The sequence below is a fragment of the Mauremys mutica genome, chromosome 11 (genome assembly GCF_020497125.1).
Source record: "Mauremys mutica isolate MM-2020 ecotype Southern chromosome 11, ASM2049712v1, whole genome shotgun sequence".
Classification (NCBI taxonomy): domain Eukaryota; kingdom Metazoa; phylum Chordata; order Testudines; family Geoemydidae; genus Mauremys; species Mauremys mutica.
In genome coordinates, this window is record NC_059082.1 from 8,752,888 (window position 1) to 8,771,847 (window position 18,960).

Consider the following 18,960-nt stretch of genomic DNA (forward strand, 5'->3'; position numbering starts at 1 on the left):
TTGTAACTGACCCTGTTGTCAAATTACATCAGCGAGAGAACATCTCTGTTTTATCATGTGTTGATAAACGACTCCCTAAATGGGTCACAAAGTGGAATAGCCGCTCTGCACATACTCGCTTATTGAACAGTGTTGCTGTTTACAGTGTGTTGCAGTTGTAGTCACAGTGAACTGCATGAGTTGCACTTCCCTTCCTTTTGCATACCTCCTGAACAAAATGGGAGGAGGGCAGAGAGGCTGAGCTCCTTAAATTAACCTTGTAATAACTAATGACTATGGGAGTGATATTAAAATAGCTGCTACTCAGGATGCCAATTACAGACTGGTCCAAATGCCAGAGGTTAAGAAAGTGAGCCAGCACCCTGTGGAAGACTAGGTATCAGATAACTGATGAATCAAGAGCAGATTTTAATTTTAGTCACAGGATATCTGGCATTCGCTACAATTCTATTGTCCAATGATGAATTTAAACCAAATTCCATATTGATTGCACCTATTCTCTTACTAAGAATAAGGCCAAGATGTCAGAGGTGCACAAATTCCTGATTTGTGTCAGTGCATATGGTACTTTATGTGCAAAGAAGAGACGCGCTTACAGCCCTTTCTTCAGCCATCCCTCCAAAATGTGTCCTTGTATGTCTAAGTACTTTTGTGAAATTCCTAGACTGGGGAGGGAAAAGCCACATGTGTCTGTTGACGTACATGTTGTAACATAGCACATAAAAGCAGAGGACCTAAAGTCCTGATACAGGAAAAATTTCCAGTGGCACAAGGGATCAGGCCCATAGAAACCAGAAGTGAAAAAATACAAATGTATTCTCTGACAGGACAGTTATTGCGCATTTAGAGCCAAGAAACAGATAATTTAGGGAGGGAGAATTTCTCTGGCTTTCCCCCCTACAAATAAATCACTACTTCTCTTCTTCCTTGCACATAGGCCCTTTTAAAGTAAGGTTGTTAGGCAGAAATAATAAATGAGCAGCAAATGTATTTTTCTAATGGAAATCCAAAAGGAAATTTCATGACCTTTAAGAATATTTATCTTTGTACAAGTAATTGTGCTTCAATTGTCATAGAAGTTATCATACAAACTAACAAAAGTAGGAAATTAAAGCAATATTTAGAAATCATTTATTCAAAATGAACAGTTCCTTACATTCATTATTGTTAAAAGTGAAAAGGCTTTTTTTCTTTCTTTGCACAGCTAAGAAGAACATAAAAATGGCCAGTATCCTGTCTTCCGACAGTGGCCAGTGCCAGGTGGCCCAGAGGGAATGAACAGAACAGGTAATCATCAAGTGATCCATTCCCTGTCGCTCAAAATAGAACTATTTACAGTTTTAAATCTAGGCAGTTGCTTCATATTTTACTCTTATAAACACCTGCATCCTATTTCATTTAGATTTCTAATAGAGCTGGTTGAAAAAATTGAATAATTTTTTGTGAAATTTTTGACTGAAAATTTTTGACTGAAAATTTTGATGAAAAATCAGATTTTGAAAAATTTAGACCAGCTCTTGGGTCTAACCTGGCACTAATGAGGGCCAGATTATGGAGTTCTTGCACATCATGAAGTGCATTTATTCGTTTGAGTAGTCCCCACTGAATCCAGCATTTCACTTGGATCATTTGTTTCTCATGGGGTAGTGTGTGCTAAATCTAGCATAGCATAGCACAGCATAGCATCTCCCTGGTGCGAGTTTGCAGCTATGGGCATGACGGTGGCAGTGTAAAGCAGGGCCAAGAGGCTCACCTAAATGAGTGGAACTAACATTTCAAGGAAGATCATGCAGAGCTTATAAAAATATATGCCGAGACACGTGATCCTAAAGCTAGTGCAGGGGTTCCCGAATTGTGAGATGTGAAATTTTTTCCCCCTCTAGTCGGCACTGGTGAGGCCACATCTGGAGTACTATGTCCAGTTTTGGGCCCCACACTACAGAAAGAATGTGGACAAATTGGAGAAAGTCCAATGGAGGGTAACAAAAATGATTAGGGGGCTGGGGCACATGATTTATGAGGAGAGGCTAAGGGAACTGGGCTCATTTTGTCTGCAGAACAGGGGCGGCTCCAGGCCCCAGCACGCCAAGCGCGTGCTTGGGGCGGCAAGCCGCGGGGGGCGCTCTGCTGGTCGCCGCGAGGGCGGCAGGCAGGCTGCCTTCAGCAGCTTGCCTGCGGAGGGTCCGCTGGTCCCGCGGCTTCGGTGGACCTCCCACAGGCATGCCTGCGGAGGGTCCGCTGGTCCTGTGGCTTTGGCGGACCTCCTGTGGGACCAGCAGACCCTCCACAGGCAAGCCACCAAAGGCAGCCTGCCTGCCGTGCTTGGGGCAGCAAAATCCCTAGAGCCACCCCTGCTGCAGAAGAGAAGAAAGGGGTAGGATTTGATAGCTGCTTTCAACTGCCTGAAGGGGGTTTCAAAGGGGATGGAGGTAGGCTGTTCTCAGTGGTGACAGATGACAGAACAAGGAGTAATGGTCTCAAGTTACGGTGGGAGAGGTCTAGGTTGGATATTAGGAAAAACTCTTTTACTAGGAGGGTGGCGAAGCACTGGAATGGGTTACCTAGGGAGGTGGTGGTATCTCCATCTTTAGAGATTTTTAAGGCCCGGCTTGACAAAGCTCTGACTGAGATGATTTAGCTGGGGTTGGTCCTGCTTTGAGCAGGGGACTGGACTAGATGAGGTCTCTTCCAACCCTAATCTTCTATGATTCTAAATTTTTGCAATTGGAATCTGTAACAGGGTGTTCTGTACCCTTTACGGGGGTGGAACTTGGGGCTAGCCTCTGCCTGTTCTGTGACCTGCTACTTTAAGGAAACAGGTATTGAAAAGCGCAGTGGACTGGCACCAGCTGTTAATCAGGTAGATACCTCTTTAACATTATAACATCCAGCAGGTAGGTGACGCTGAGGGGGAAAGCCTGGAGAGGAGAATTGCAGGAAGGCATTGAGTCAGGAGAGAGGCTCCTTGGGATGGGAACCCAAAGCAGAAGGGAGATTGTGCAAAGAACTGCACATTGGAAAATATAATCCCAACTATACATACAAAATGATGGGGTCTGAATTAGCTGTTACCACACAAGAAAGAGTTCTTGGAGTTACGGATATTTCTCTGAAAATCTCCGCTCAAGGTGCAGCAGCAGTCAAAAATGCTAACAGAATGTTAGGAAGCATTGGGAAAGGGATAGATAATAAGATAGAAAATATCATAATGGCATTATATAAAGTCATAGTACACCCACACCTTGGATACAGTGTGCAGTTCTGGTCGCCCCATCTGAAAAAGTATGTTAGAATTGGAAAAGCTACGGAGATGGGCAACACACATGATGGGGGTATGGAACAGCTTCCATCTGAGGAGAGATTAAAAAGACTAGGACTGTTCAGCTTGGAAAAAAGACAAGTAAGGGGAGATATGATAGAGTTCTATAAAATCATGAATGGTGTGAAGAAAGTGAATAAGGAAAGATTTACCCCTTCACGTAACACAAGAAGCAGGGGTCACCTAAGGAAATTAATAGGCAACAGATTTAAAACAAACAACAGAAAGTACTTCTCCAGACAATGCATAATCAAAAAAGAAGTAGATAAGTTTGTGGAGGATAGGTACATCAGTGACTATTAGCCAGGCTCTGGGTGTTCCTAAGCCTCTGACTGCCAGATGCTGGGACTGGACAACAGAGAATGCATCACTTGATAATTGCCCTCTTCTGTTCATTCCCCCTGAAGCATCTGGCATTGGCCACTGGCAGACGATAGGATACTGGACTACATCAGGGGTAGGCAACCTATGGCACGCGTGCCAAAGGCAGCACGTGAGCTGATTTTCAGTGGCACTCACACTGCCCGGGTCCTGGCCACCGGTCCAGGGGGCTCTGCATTTTAATTTAATTTTAAATGAAGCTTCTTAAACATTTTAAAAACCTTATTTACTTTACATACAACAATAGTTTAGTTATATATTACAGACTTATAGAAAGAGACCTTCTAAAAACGTTAAAATGCATTACTGGCGCTCGAAACCTTAAATCAGAGTGAATAAATGAAGACTCGGCACAGCACTTCTGAAAGGTTGCTGACCCCTGGGCTAGATGGACTATTTGGCTGACCCAGTATGGCTGTTCTTATGTTCTTAGGCTATTTGCAAACCAGCATGGTTTGAGGGCTCTGGTATCTGGCCCTGAGAGAGTAATATAGGTTAATGACCTCCAATTTCAAGTATATGTTAAATTTATTTAGATCTGGCTGAGAAGTATTTTCAAGAGAGCATAAATGCTTTTAAAGAAGCTGAAGGGATGGAGAGTGCTAAATGCCTCGGAGCTGTGGATGATTTCTGTCAGTTTCTTATAGCCACTGGACAACAGGAGGTAAGAAATTTTGGAAGATCACTCTGCCTTTATCCATTGACACACTTTATAAGTAGTGGTGTGTATATTTTTTTGCTAGAACCTTTCCACAGAAGTGGTATTGCTCTCACAGTCAGCTCATGATAGAGATGATGGTGAAGCAAGAGGAGACTAAAGAAGTAATTCATATTTTTTGTTTAGCATAATTAGGGTTTTTTCCATTTGGGAATTATTGTAAATAGCTCATAATTTTTAGAATTATGTTATTTGCCCTTTTTATAGTTTGTTTTCATATTGAACTCTGTGATCATTTGCTATGTGCTATATATCATGAATGGAAAGTGATTGGTCACCTCAGGCACATGATATTGTTTGTTTCCTGATTGGATGGTCTGAGCTTTTAGAAATAGAATTCCCTTTTTCTGTATGTACCAGGAGTCAATAACCTTTGGCACGTGGCTCGCCAGGGTAAGCACCCTAGCGGGCCGGGCCGGTTTGTTTACCTCCCGCATCTGCAGGTTTGGCCGATCACAGCTCCTACTGGCCGGAGTTCGCCACTCCAGGCCAATGAGGGCGGCAGGAAGCGGCGGCCAGCACGTCCCTCGGCCTGCGCTGCTTCCCACCACCCCCATTGGCCTGGAACGGTGAACTGCAGCCAGTGGGAGCCACGATAGGCCGAACCTGTGGACGCTGCAGGTAAACAAACCAGCCTGGCCCACCAGGGTGCTTACCTTGGCAAGCCGCGTGCCAAAGGTTGCTGACCCCTGTTATATACCAATATTCATAATTGTTTGAATCTATGTGCAAGTAAAAACAGATCTTCAAATTGTCTGGGAGAGTACTTCTGAAACAGGTAATCTCACTAGTATTTGCACTATTATTTATTTTTTGAATAACAGTAGCACCCAGGAGCCCTAGTTATTGTGCTAAGCACTGTACACAAACAGAAAAGAAGTCCCTAATCTAAGTAGTATTCCCAACATGCTTGCTTCCGGCAAATATTGTTGTGAATAAAATCTCAGTCAACTACACTTTTTGATAGAAGAGCTTGCAAATATCAGCAAAATGAATCCGCAGGCTTTATGCACAAAGACATTCACAAATACTTTTGTAATATCCTTTTGTCTATATTTAGGGATCACTAATACAATAATAATAATTTAAAGCCCATTGAAAACAATGGGACGCTTTGCACTGAATTTAATGGACTTTGAATCAGGCACTATTAATATATGATGGGCAGAGAAAGAGAAAATCTTTGACCTAAAAAAACCAAAATAATTTCATTAGTTACACTAGTAAGACACTAAAGACCATTCTTTCTTTTCACCAATTTCTTTTTGAAAATGAACCCAGAATTTCACTATCTGAGGGTTCTCATTTTGCACACACAGTTTTTGGTGCCTGTTATTTCCTGTCTCATATTTAACTAAAGAAAACTTGGCTCAGATAATAGACCACACTCAGAGTGTGTTTGTTGTTTGTAACTGTAATAAAGAGAAGTGATTTTCATTGTTATATAACAACAAACAGACGTTATCTTATATCCCATAGCAGCTGATGTTGTTTTCTTTCCCTGACGCATTTTTAATTTTTTTTTGGCTATTTTTCCTTTCACAGAGAGCACCAATAATGCTGAAAGGATCATTAGAAGCTAAAATATCCCTATTTGGGTATCTCAGCCTGGAAGTAGCAGAGACATACTGGCTCCTAGGAGGAACAGAACTGGCACAAGGACACACACATTTGGCATACAAAAAAAAACAGGAGTACTTGTGGCACCTTAAAGACTAACAAATTTATTTTAGCATGAGCTTTCGTGAGCTAAAGCTCACTTCTTCGGATGCATAGAATGGAACACACAGACAGGAGATATTTATACATACAGAGAACATGAAAAGGTGGAAGTATGCATACCAACAGGCAGAGTCTAATCAATTGAGATGAGCTATCGTTAGCAGGAGGCAAAAAAACTTTTTTTTTTTGCCTCCTGCTAACGATAGCTCATCTCAATTGATTAGACTCTGCCTGTTGGTATGCATACTTCCACCTTTTCATGTTCTCTGTATGTATAAATATCTCCTGTCTGTGTGTTCCATTCTATGCATCCGAAGAAGTGAGCTTTAGCTCACGAAAGCTCATGCTAAAATAAATTTGTTAGTCTTTAAGGTGCCACAAGTACTCCTGTTTTTTTTGCGGATACAGACTAACACGGCTGCTACTCTGAAATTTGGCATACAAGAAACTTAAGAAGGTAAAACCATAAGCTTATGAATAGGCCAGGATAAATGACATTTTTTTGTACTGGTAAGTTATGCCCTGGCAAAACTTTCTTTGGCAAGCTGAAGCCTCTTTGTACTGTGATCTGCATGAACAAATATAGCGCCCTCTAACTTAGTGTAGGGAAACTGACCTGCACAGAGTAGCTGCAGAATTAGGGCAGTGCAAAGGTAAGCTTTAAGCCACTATCACACATCCATCCCTGGCTCATATACAGTGCAGTTTGGCCCCACTAGCCAGGATCTGACCCAAACATCTGCACTTTATACCTCAAGGAGAAAGTTTTTAGCTCTGCTGTCTAGTATCATGCAATGTTTAATTCATGCCTTACTTTGTCAACACTTATTAAAACTTCCCTGTAGTAAGAAATGTATATTCTCCTGAGAGGGTCCTCTGCATCCTTATGAACCTTCACACATTCCCTGCTTTTCCACCCCCTTCCTTTGAGTCTCAGTATTGAGGCTAGCAGTTCTCTGTTAGACTCAGACAATCTTTGAAATCCATTCCTTCTTTCTCAGATGCTGGTAACGAAAGGAATTCTTCTTCCCCTCTGCCCCAGCAAGCAGGAGTTTTTGTCTGGGTTTATATTTTTAATCTCGAATAACCACTTCTACAAAGAATTTGTAATTGTAGTAAACTAAACCAAAATACTGGTGTGTGCCTGTGTATATCAGTATTTGCCTTCCAAAATCATTGTTCTACTTTTATTCTGCTAGAAGCACATCATAAAAAGGAGAAACACAGGTTGTGTTTTTAAGGGCTTGATCATATACTTGTGAAGTCAATGACAAAGTTCCCATTGACTTTAATACTGCAGAATGAGGGCCTAAATGCATTAAATCAGTCATTCTTTACAAATTTATAAAGAAGCATCCATGCTGCATTAAAATCAATGCTAAGAAAAAGGCATTGACATGTAGGACATTATCACCTCAAAATTTAGGCAGATGTCCCAAAAAAGGATTCTATGAAACAGTTCTCTGTTTGGGGTTAGAAAATTAATGGGATGATTTTAACGCGTTGCCCATTTCTAAATTTCACAGGAAAATTCCATAGATGATAGAAAAACTAGTAGTTGTTTTGTAGTGTAGAACATACATTTCAAACATGGAAAACCAAATACGCTATTAACATGCTTTAAGATGTATGCAAGTGAAGCAGGTGTTTTTAACGTTTTCCCTATACTCGATGCATACCTAGAAAAGGTGGCCTCTTATTTTGCAAATGCGGTTTTCACTCTGCCATTTCCAGGCACAAATAAGTGCACATGCAATTGATGTCCCTTAAAGCATTAAGCAACCTAGCAGTTCCCCCAAATTAGATGGATTTTGTGACACCAGTTGCAGCTGTAGTTATTTGCAGCAGTTAAAATGCAGGCACAAAATAGGAGGCCAAGTGAAGGATCATTAAAAACAGGCACTATGTGTTTTATTACATGTAACTTTAAGAAGTACATTGATTTACATACCATGAATTTTGTTTTTAGAGAGAAGGGTAAGGAATTAGTGTTCTTGTCTACTTTAATGATAAATTCTACTCTTAAGATAAGATGACCTTATAAATACCTTTCATAGACATTAAAAGAAATATCTTATGACTTTGTGAAAGCACATTCAGCTATTTTATTTAGTTATAGAAACCTCTGGCAGCTTAAAGAAATTGGAATTGTTATATTGTGTGATTAAGGCTGACTCCAATTTTAAAGAGTAATATACAAGGTTACAACAGAATAATTCTTTCATACCACAATACCCAGAAGATATTTTCCTGTGCTCTCTTGGATAATGGTTTGCTGTTATGGGCCTGATTGGAGGAAAAAAAACATATTAAACAATACGATTTTTGGAGACAGATTTCTCAAATCGAATAGGCAATTTCAAAATGTTTGATTATTGTAAGTAAATGTCGTGCTTGTGAAGGTGCAGAAGTTTCAAAACAATAGAAAATTATCACCTCCTCATTCACTGAGCAGGTACAGTCCGGCAGTAGAAATATCAGCTTCCCACAGTGCTCTGCCAGCGTGTCCCAGCTCAGACCTACAAGTTAGCTCACTCTCTGTGTCCATTCGGTTAATGACCTTACTGCTAAAACTGCCATACAGTAGTGTTTTCTATAAAGTAAACATTTTCTGCTAGAAACTTGACTAAGGCAAATTCATTTAACATAGGCCACCAAATAGAGAAGAGTTAACACCCCAGACTAGATTTAAACCGGTAACCTACATTTGAAAAGTTTCACTACCAGACACGGGTTATGTATTTTTTCCACTTTGGATTCTTTAGTAATTAGTGAAAGCAGCCCCATTAAAACATTAAGGGCTGGGTTTTCCAAAAATTGAAGCCCATGGTCTATGTGCATTTGCATATCTACACAGTATACATAAGTCATTTGAGTACAGAAAGGAGCAAATAACTCATTAGTGCTTGCAGTTTCTGTAACTGTGTGCAGACTGTGCGTAAATGGGCACCTACCATCGGCCTCAACTTTCTGAAAATTAGGTCCAAACGATGAAAAGGTGGAAATCTGTTAAATTCCTTTCAAGAAACAAGAACTAATGGCTGGTTTTAGATAATAATACTTTGCACTTATAAAGTGACTTTCATCAGAGGATCTCAAAGCAACTTACAAAGGTAGTTACCTACTTTTCCCTCCATGTTACAGATGGAGAAACTGACAGAGATGAGTGATTTGCCCAAAAGTCTCCTTACAGTCTATCCTCTATTTTAGCTGCTAGACTGTGCCAACTCCCTTATAATTTACTCTGCATTCCTTTTGTGTACTTCTCCTTTTTTAATCTTTAATCAAAAAAGGTATTATCGAGGTGAGCTAGCAGACAACATGCAGGGTATAGTTACGACCCCATTCTGGTATAGCGACAACTCACAACAAAAATAATCTGTAGTTAAGTCTGAACTTTTGCAATTGCCCAATTTAGTATTTGGAATGTGTGAGGCCAACAGCCTCTTAATGGGGCCTGTTTTTGCCGGCTACTTTAACTGCACATTCTGTGTTCTGCTGTTTGTATCACAACAGCAGCTGCAGCGGCAGAGTTCCTAGCTTAACTACATGGAATCCATTTAAAACAGAAGCTTTTCCAGGTGTAGCTTTCCCTGTGCTCAGGGGTCTGTCTGGTACATTAGTATAAAAACAAATCAGAAGGTGAGATTATATTATGTAATACAATGTAACATTATTCAATAATCAGTTGAAGGCGCTAGCCTGAATTGAGAAATATGGAAGGGCTCTGTAGGACTTCAGCTGAAAAGAGAGAGTCAGACGTTTTTGTATCATAAAGTCCCTTTTTCACCTTAAGGCAAATACAGCTCTAAACAAGTTTTTGCATGTTATATAAGACTTGCTAATAATCTATGGCAGTGTTTCCCAAACTTGGGATGCCGCTTGCGTAGGGAAAGCCCCTGGCGGGCTCGGCTGGTTTGTTTACCTGCCGCATCCGCAGGTCCAGCCGATCGCAGCTCCTATTGGCCACGGTTCACTGCTCCAGGGCAATGGGACCTGAGGGATGTACTGGCACCACTATTTCTATGCATCTTCTATATTAAATAGAATATATGCTGTTTATCTCACACAAGCACAGGCTAAATCACCAAACGGGCTATATTGTATAGTGAGAAGAGCTCTTTAGAAAAGCTATAGGGACCCATGGAGTTCGTGTCTCAGCTCAGAAAATGTATAAAAATTACACTAGTAAAGACCGATATTTGTGACATTTTAGATGACTATTTGGACTTGCTCTCATCATATTTAATGTAGGATATGTGCCCACAATACATCAATTTACAGCATAGTGTTATGGCATAGTGTCCTTTAGTATACAGTACTTTATCTGAGATGAAGGAAATAGAGTGCAGACAGAAGTATGATATTTAAGTTGACCATTTCCCTTTAATTCCAAGTCTTTGACAAAATATGCTAACTTCACTGAGTGAAATACCAGCTTTAGGCTGCTGAATCCAAAAACAGTCACCATGTCAATAGCTTGAAACAATCTGTTGGTATCATAGGTGTCTTTTACTATGACGCTTGTCAGTGCCAAAAGTGTTCCACATCTTTAAGGTTATTATTACATGTCACCACTATTTTTATGAACCTTACTTCATTATGTGTTCTGTGTTTGTAACTAATGGCACAATCCTGTAGCTAATGGCATAGCTGTGGGTGGAGAGGGAAGGATCTAAGTTTCTGTTTCAGTCTTTCCTATCTGACATAGTGAGGTCTTCAACTTTTCAAAACATCTCACTTTAGCTGTGTTTCAGCTAGTTTTATTAGTGAAGGAAGGAACATTCCCCGTGTTACCAGCTGTGTGAGTAGATGTATGTTCCCAGACTTTGTGTGATATTTATTTTTATAGTTCTGATTTTTTTTTCTTACTCTAGTCCAGACTGTTTCTCAAACATTAATTAGATCAGGGGATGATTAAAATAAAAATAACACTGTAGTGCTACAGTTATTCAGTTAACATAAGAACATGCTTGCAATGTTCTCTCTGTGATCTCCACTTGAAGGTTAGGTCCTTGTAAATACATTTTTAAAAAAATATGGTGCATTTAAAATTAAACCTTGACCTTTAGAGCTGGTTGAAAGCATTCTGATTTCCTCCCACTGAGGGAACATGATCTATTCTTGTATGAAGTATCATTAGTCTTTAAAACATGGATATCTGAAGACCCACTTCATCTTGTAACTAGTTAGCTGACAACAAACTTTAAGGGTAATTTTGGACTGTGTCTTATTAAAACACAAAACAGTTGTGTTATTAAAGCTTGCTGTTAGCAGGAAATACTTGTTTATCTGATCCTCTGTCTTCTGCCTAAGAGGACAAAACAAAAATGGTAAGTTCTTTGGCACAGGGACCAGTCTGTCTTTTGTGTTTGTACAGCACCTAGCACACGGTGGGTACCACCACAAAATATAAATAATCATATTTTTTGTGAGAATTTGTTTTTTCCTCACTGTTCTGCGAGGAAACAGCTATTAGTCTGAATTTCCAATGCACATTTTTAAAATTAATGTTTTAATATTTTCAAGGGCTAATCCAATAACAGCATGAGTTCAGATTACTGTATACAGATTAGAGATGCACCAAATGAATAGAATAAATAAAAACCAGCCAGAACCTTCCCTCCACCATGCAAACCAAGCACAATTTTTATTTTTAGGTACAAAACTGTTTGATTAAGATTATTTGTAAATTTTAGTCTGTTGTTCCTGGTTTTGGCTGGAGCCTCTTTAGGGTTTTAGAGTAATTGCTGTAGGTCCCTATTAGTTTCAGCCCTGTTAAACTATGTAAAACTTTGCCATAAATACAATTCGCTTTTCCAGGAACAGAATGCAACATAAACCCTGAGCTAAATTCTCCACTCAACCATATGCAAGTGGTTTTCTTTAAGGTGAATGTGGACTCTATTTTCATTGTTAGCTAAATGAATACCCCTATCTCACACACACACACACACACACACACACACACACACACACACACCTATATAATCTCAGTTTATACAATCAAACACTAATTGTGTGTTTAGTAATCCAATGGCAAATATAAATAAGTTATCTTCATCACACTCCCCCTTTAATTCACAGCTCCAGTGGAAGTGGCTTTATGAAACCCAGGGCTATGACAAATTAGTCTTGTTCTTATTTAATTTTCTCCCTAATTATTTTGTAATATGATTAAAATTTTCTTTAAGATATCTGTCTTTATTTGTATAAATAAATGTTTGTTTTTCCTAGCTTGGCTTTTTTGATCAAAATATTTTGGATCAGATTCTGGTGGTATTATGAATCTTATTAAATTATGTTTTGCAGTGCCTGTACCTTCAGACCCTCTTATTTGGCAGCCACAACAAAAGGACTGTAGCAACCCAGGAGGTCATTGACTTGTCAAAATGAGTGAGTTTTCAGTCTTCTTGGCTGATCTTCCTTTTATATGCTGTTACATTCTGTATTTCCCTGCACGTCTCAGAGATATTTGGGCCATAGAGCTCACAGAAATATGTGATGGAAAAGAAAGATAACCCACACTGTTGGAAAGTTCACAGGGCAACAGTTTGTTGAATATAACACTCTAATTTAAGGATAACTCTTCAGACTTCCACATCAGTGATCTAACCACAGCCTACAGAGATTTTGAGATGTACCACCCCCTCCACCCCCGCTTAGATTAATCAGAGCAGCAAATAAAATTCAGATGAGGGTAGATTCCCTTTCACCTTCATTCCCATCCCCCTCCAAAAAACAAATTAGCTACACTGGCAGTGTAGTTCACCTATTAGGTCCCTACATCTAATAGACATCATCACAGTCCTAGAACTGTTGCTCAACATCTTCCTCAGCCACTAACAGATGTTGCCATGTAATCATGTAGCACCCCATCTCTCTCAGAGGATGGCAAATTGAGCCATTACAGAAATCAAGTAAAGGCCAGGATTAGGAGAACAATCCATTGAAAACATCAGTTCCCAATTATAAAAAGTGTTTGGCTCCATGGATGAGCTGAGTGTTTCAAGATATGCCATGCTTACTGGGGCTGTTAATTATTCATATTTTGTAAATTAAGTGGTGAATAGTGGAATTCACAATGACCTATTATTTACAACACCCTTCCTTTTTTCGGGATCCCAGATGTAGCAGCAAAACAGAGACCATCAGATAAAAAAGACCACCAGACTGTGCTATTCAACAGTACTCCATAGTGGGAAGACCCAGAGCCTCTATATAGGAGACAGGTTTCTCATGCTTACTTCTGAAGACTGAACCTGTATCTGCACGTATCGGTCACGCAGAACTGAAATCCGTCATTGGATTAAATACTGAATGTAAAGCAAATTTCCATGGGGATAAATTACTTACCTTAATGGATACAGAAAAAAAATTAATATAGGGGACCGCTATTTTTAATTTTTATACTCTTGGATCATAGCGTTTTAAGATCATGTAATAACAGCCTCTTCAGTTTTCTCTCGTGAAAGAAAAAAAAAATTTTTCTGTTTGGAAATGCAAAACTGCCTCAGTAATAAAATAAATTTGCATCAAAAATATGATTCAGGCAGGCATTGCTGTTCTGCACTGCACGCTTACTAGCTTCTTGAACAAAGGATTTTAATTTTTCTATTTAGTCTATTCATAAAGGCACCCTATCACCTTGATAGCCATGCACCATTAACTGCATTGTGCAAAAACTGTTAATCTTTTTTTTTTGTTTTTTTGGGTTAAACACAATAGGATATGAGTTAGGAAAATAACCCCACCCTACCCCACCCCCAAAAAAAGTTGACAGTAGGGTGGGGTATTTTTTTTCTTGTTTTTAAAGAAGTCTTTTGTATCACATATATGTAACTTTAAGTAAGTTCTGCCATATGAAGAACATCTAGGATTCATTTGAGCTCAGGACTCTTCCTCCCATTGGCAAAAGATGCCATAGCTGAAGTGTGCTTGATTTCAGGCTGCAAAGTACGAGCTGCTGCTACCCACAGCACAATTTGGAAGGGAAAAACAGGATCAGTAGGGTCAGCTACACAGTGAACATGCATGAATAATTGCAGATCATATCATTTAAAGATTTCACTTTCTAATCTAACAGTTGTGGGGTTCAGTGCTTACATCAGTTCTATAGGGATTTTTATGCTGCAGGAAGATTACAGATTCATCAAGAATTTTGGATATAAAGATGTGTGTATCTCTGGGAAGATGTTACCTTCAAGAGTTCAGTACTTAATGGAAAGAGTAGTTTCCATGGAATCAGTTGATGTTAGCATAACTAAGAACCATGATAAATCTAGGAATTAAGATAGGGTGACCAGACAGCAAGTGTGAAAAATCAGGACAGCGGGTGGGAAGTAATAGGAGCCTATATAAGAAAAAGACCCAAAAATCAGGACTGTCCCTATAAAATCGGGACATCTGGTCACCCTAAATTAAGATTTTAAACAATGTGCTGAAAAAATAACCCAAAGTGATGGCCATCTCCTTATTATTCAGAGAGATGCCTGGAGTTTCAGCTCTGATTCACAGTACCTTTAGGGAGAGTCACTCAGAAGAGGAGACTGCCTGAGGGTATGTCTACACTTACCGCGCGGGTCGACGCGGTGAGTTCGAACTCCCCGCGCGCTCCGGTCGACTCTGGAACTCCACCACTGCAAACGGCGGTGGCGGAGTCGACCTTGGAGCCGCAGACTTCGATCCCGCGGCGTCTGGACGGGTAAGTAGTTCGAACTAGGGTACTTCGAGTTCAGCTACGCTATTCACGTAGCTGAACTTGCATACCCTAGTTCGACCTCCGCCCTTAGTGTAGACCAGGCCTGAGTCCATTCATAAGAAGGGACTTTGATACCACAAGCACACAGCATCTTGCCTCACTGAGATCCAGGAAGAAAGGCAGGGCATGCAGAATGGAGGTATTGGACCTGGAATCAGCTAGTCCCCAGAGCAACCAGGAGGAGGCGCACTAGCCTTGAGTAGACCCCATGACAGAATGGCATAATTCAGCCAAATCTTAGAGCAGCAGGAAAACTATGGTTCTCCTGTCCACTCCAACCACTTCGGGTTTATAAATGCCCTGCCCCTGCTGCTAAGAAGGCACCTCAGCCACTCTAACCATGCTGGTTAGATGAGTCAAGGAATAACTAGTTGCTGTGTTTTTACTCTGTCCCTGCCACCAGTGATACAAGCACTTCATACTCCAGAATGAAAGAATGTGTTCTTTGAACTGAAAGGGGCTCATGGATCTGAACATACAGAGAGACCTCAAAGCATGAGACATGAAAACTTGGATTTCTTTTTCCTTTGCTAATGGAGATTTATAAATACCAACCGGGGGGGGGGGGGGTCGAGGGGGGAAGGAGAAAGACGCATATACACATTCTTTTTCATTGTTTAATACTGAATGTGAAAAAAGTGCAAAAATCATGAAACCACAACAGCAATGCAGACTGCATCGTAAATGACCATACCACAAGCTGCCTGCAAAGTCTCACAGCTGACATCAACAAACCCTGCTTCAACATGTCTACAGTCTTTTAAACACCTGCTATAGCAAACATCAATCTGTACAGAGCTGTAGCTCTCTCATATATCTCTCTTCTTACACATATATACTCTATTTTATTTGCTTTCAAATCCAAAAGTGTACATGTTTAAAGATTATTATAGTCCCCCACTTCTGAGGTAAACTACCTCAAGCATATAAATACAAACTTCTACTGAATAAAACTAGTAGTTACATTTTAACAAAATTCTATTTGTTAAATTCAAACTCAGCAATTACCTTACTTGTATTTAATGAAAAAAAGAACAGCAAAGTTTCTATGAGTAAGCTTCAACAGTATGTGCTGATTGAGGCCATGTTATCAATCCTTCCAGCTCCACGCTATCAATAAAGTAATTACACACGAAGCTGTTAAATAGGGCGTCAGTATTTTTTTTTAAAAAAAAAACAACCCTCAGAGTAGTAGGTTATATTTGCTTGGCTAGGAATAGAAGCATGTGAATTAAGACCTGGATTCTGCTACCACAGTGGTTTTCAACTTTTTTTTAGGGGTTCACAACTGAAAAATTTTGAATGGAGGTGCGGATCCCTTTGGAAAACTTTGACATAGTCTGCAGACCCCAGGTTAAACACAGTTCTATGATAACGACACCCTTTCATGAACCCCTTAGACAGTCTGCAGCCCTCCAGGAGTCCATAGACCACAGGTTGAAAACCACTGTGCTAACACATCCAGATGGAGGTGGAATCTGCACAGATCAAATCGCAACATCAGGGCCCAAGTCACTACCTCTTTGTTTCCTGGAAGAGTCATTACCTGAAGGTGGTTGTCGTGCAAAAAATAAAATAGATCTGTAGCTCTTTCCCAGTTTTCAATAACATTGAAGATGACGACATAAGTCTCATGTTAATGGGATTCAAAGGGAGAATATGCTGCTTACACAATCTTCTTCAAAGCTTATATCCTTTATTCATTAAACCTAGTTTTCATGGCTTGAGGGAACTCATCCATCGGAATGACTTCATGTTACTGTTCTTTTCCAATTCGTTCGGACAAACCTAAACTCTTCAAGCAGCAGATTAAAATTCTGATTCAATCTAGAATTAAAGCACTTAAATTTATGGAACAAACCTTTTCCTCTCCAAACGACTAAAGCAACCAACAGCAACATAAATACATTTCAATATGACCTACTACACCTGATAAATTAATGCTGTTACAGGACATTTTAAAGAGCAGCTGGTGCCTCCTTGGAAACGTTTTATTTAGAAACAATACTGACATGGTCTCTTTTTCTTCTCCTTCAGTACTATGGACATCTGTATAAAACAGGAACTTACGATTCATTTACTCCTTGCTGGTTTTTCCTTCACCTGATGTCCTAATTCTCTGAACAATGGAAGATAAATACAATCTAGCATCAGTAGAATTGTTTCTAAAGAAAATAGGTCTCAAAGTTTTCCATGAGGCATCAATAAATGCAGCTGATATTATTGGCTCTCTTATTTGTGGCAGGAGAATACATATTCTGCAGCTATCCTTATGTCTATTTTAAGAGAGCTTTTTTTTAAGTTTCAACTTCAAACCAAATATAGAGAAAACTAAAGGTGATACTTTTCAAACCTGTGTGCCTAAAATTAGATACCTAAATTATGTTTAAGTAAATATTTTAATAAAATTCTATCAAAGTATGAAATTACAAGTCTAACTGAGCAACCATGTTTGAAAATTTTTGCCTAACTCCCATATAGGAATTTTTTTAAATCTAAAAATGCATTCTTTTGTTGCCTTTTTTTTTTTTAAATCCAGTTCCAGAGAGGATCAACTAAGGCAATGGAATTTTAAGCTGTTCTTTGAGCTGTAATCATTCATGAGCCCCTTATCGGTCAGTGGTAGCAAAAGTATGTTTTACAGGAGCATATATGAATAATTCTGACAAATATATCAGTTATGTGATTAACAACATAAAATAAATGTAGCATGCACACCTTGGATGCATCTGCACTACTCAACTTCATGTTTGTTTCCAGCACTAGGGCCACTGGCTCCCTCTCTTCCCAGCTCAGAGAACTGCATCAGTGCTGGAAAACTGATACAAAATTTTGCAGTGCAGACAAGGCCCTATGCTTAAACCTTGAAATGCTGATAATTACTTGAAGATACCTGGTATAGTCTCAATCTTGGTAATGAAGGCAGATCCTAATACACTAGTGTGTCTCATATGAAAAGTAGGTTAAGATGTTAAACTACACGTCATCTATCTCCACTTCACATTTAAGTCAATACTGCAAAGTAGTAGTCAGTTTTATAAAATCTAGCTTCTTCTGATACGAAAGAAACGGAGAAGTTAATGAAGGCCACACCACAATAAAATAATTTAGTTGAATTGTAATTTGAGTTAAACACACACAAACTATGTTTAAGTAACATTGCGCTTGTGACCAAAACCAAACCACAAGAAAGGAATTCAAAGTTAAAGGCTAACAGTCTGGCACAATAGGGCTGTCTGGGTTTAACGGGTGGCTCTACTTTCAGAGCGTGTGTGTATAAAAATGGCAGCTTCTTACTCCATATACCTAACTCGCTGTATATTCAGAGGTGTGTCTACAACAAAAGCTGTGCATGGGCTAGCCTCCCGAGCTAGCTTAAATCCGGCTAGCACAGGTAACAATAGCAATGAAGAGAGCACAGCATAGACTTCAGCACAGGAACTACAAGTTCAGCAGAGACCCTGGGTAGATACTCACCTTGCTAGTCCGTGCTGAAGCCCACTACTGTTATGTTAACAGGCTAGCAGGATCCAAGCTAGCTCAAGGTTAGCCCTTGCACAGCTTTCGCTGAGTAGGCATACCCAGAGTCAGATCTTCTTTTAGTGTCAACAATAAATGTTTGTTCCTCTTTTTGCTCCTGTTAGCACTGCAGGGCTAGTACAGCTACCGGAGAATGAGCTGGATGCTATTCTTGATTGGGCACCAAAGAATTAACTCAGTTCTAATTGCAGAACTGAAATATGCTCCTTGGTTACACACTTGAGCAAACCCAATAAAAACAATGGCATTTCAAGTGCTGTAACTGAAGAGTGTGGCCCGAGAAAATCTATTACTGATGAGAAGAAGTCACAAAGAACCCAGAGGAGTGACTTTCAGATCCTAGGTTGAATATACAGTTAGAAAAAAACATCTTTTTAAACAGAAAAAGGTTGATCTGGAAACTGAGACACAATGAACATGGAAGCCATCAATGCCATTTTTTCAGTCACTTGTCAGAGAAGAACCACACTTGAGCTAATCCCACAGTGCCAAGGCATTATACCATATGGTATATGCCAT

At 39.7% G+C, this 18,960-nt stretch overlaps 1 protein-coding gene across 1 annotated transcript; it reads left to right on the forward strand.

Moving 5' to 3' along the window:
- The first annotated feature begins 1,250 nt into the window (after positions 1 to 1,250).
- Positions 1,251 to 13,522, forward strand: TTC23 (tetratricopeptide repeat domain 23). The gene is made up of 6 exons (XM_044981005.1): positions 1,251 to 1,287; positions 4,237 to 4,364; positions 5,964 to 6,087; positions 6,572 to 6,597; positions 12,453 to 12,536; positions 13,269 to 13,522. Exons 1-5 carry the CDS (start codon positions 1,275 to 1,277, stop codon positions 12,534 to 12,536), a joined length of 375 nt encoding a protein of 124 aa, XP_044836940.1. The 5' UTR covers positions 1,251 to 1,274; the 3' UTR covers positions 13,269 to 13,522.
- Positions 13,523 to 18,960: the final 5,438 nt, after the last annotated feature.

What these genes read in the sequence shown, in the direction of transcription:
- TTC23 (XM_044981005.1), top strand. An exon ending in TAGCCACTGGACAACAGGAG is followed by an intron (nt 4,365 to 5,963) that starts GTAAGAAATTTT and finishes TTCCTTTCACAG; the next exon opens with AGAGCACCAATAATGCTGAA. An exon ending in ACTGGCACAAGGACACACAC is followed by an intron (nt 6,088 to 6,571) that starts ATTTGGCATACA and finishes TGCTACTCTGAA; the next exon opens with ATTTGGCATACAAGAAACTT.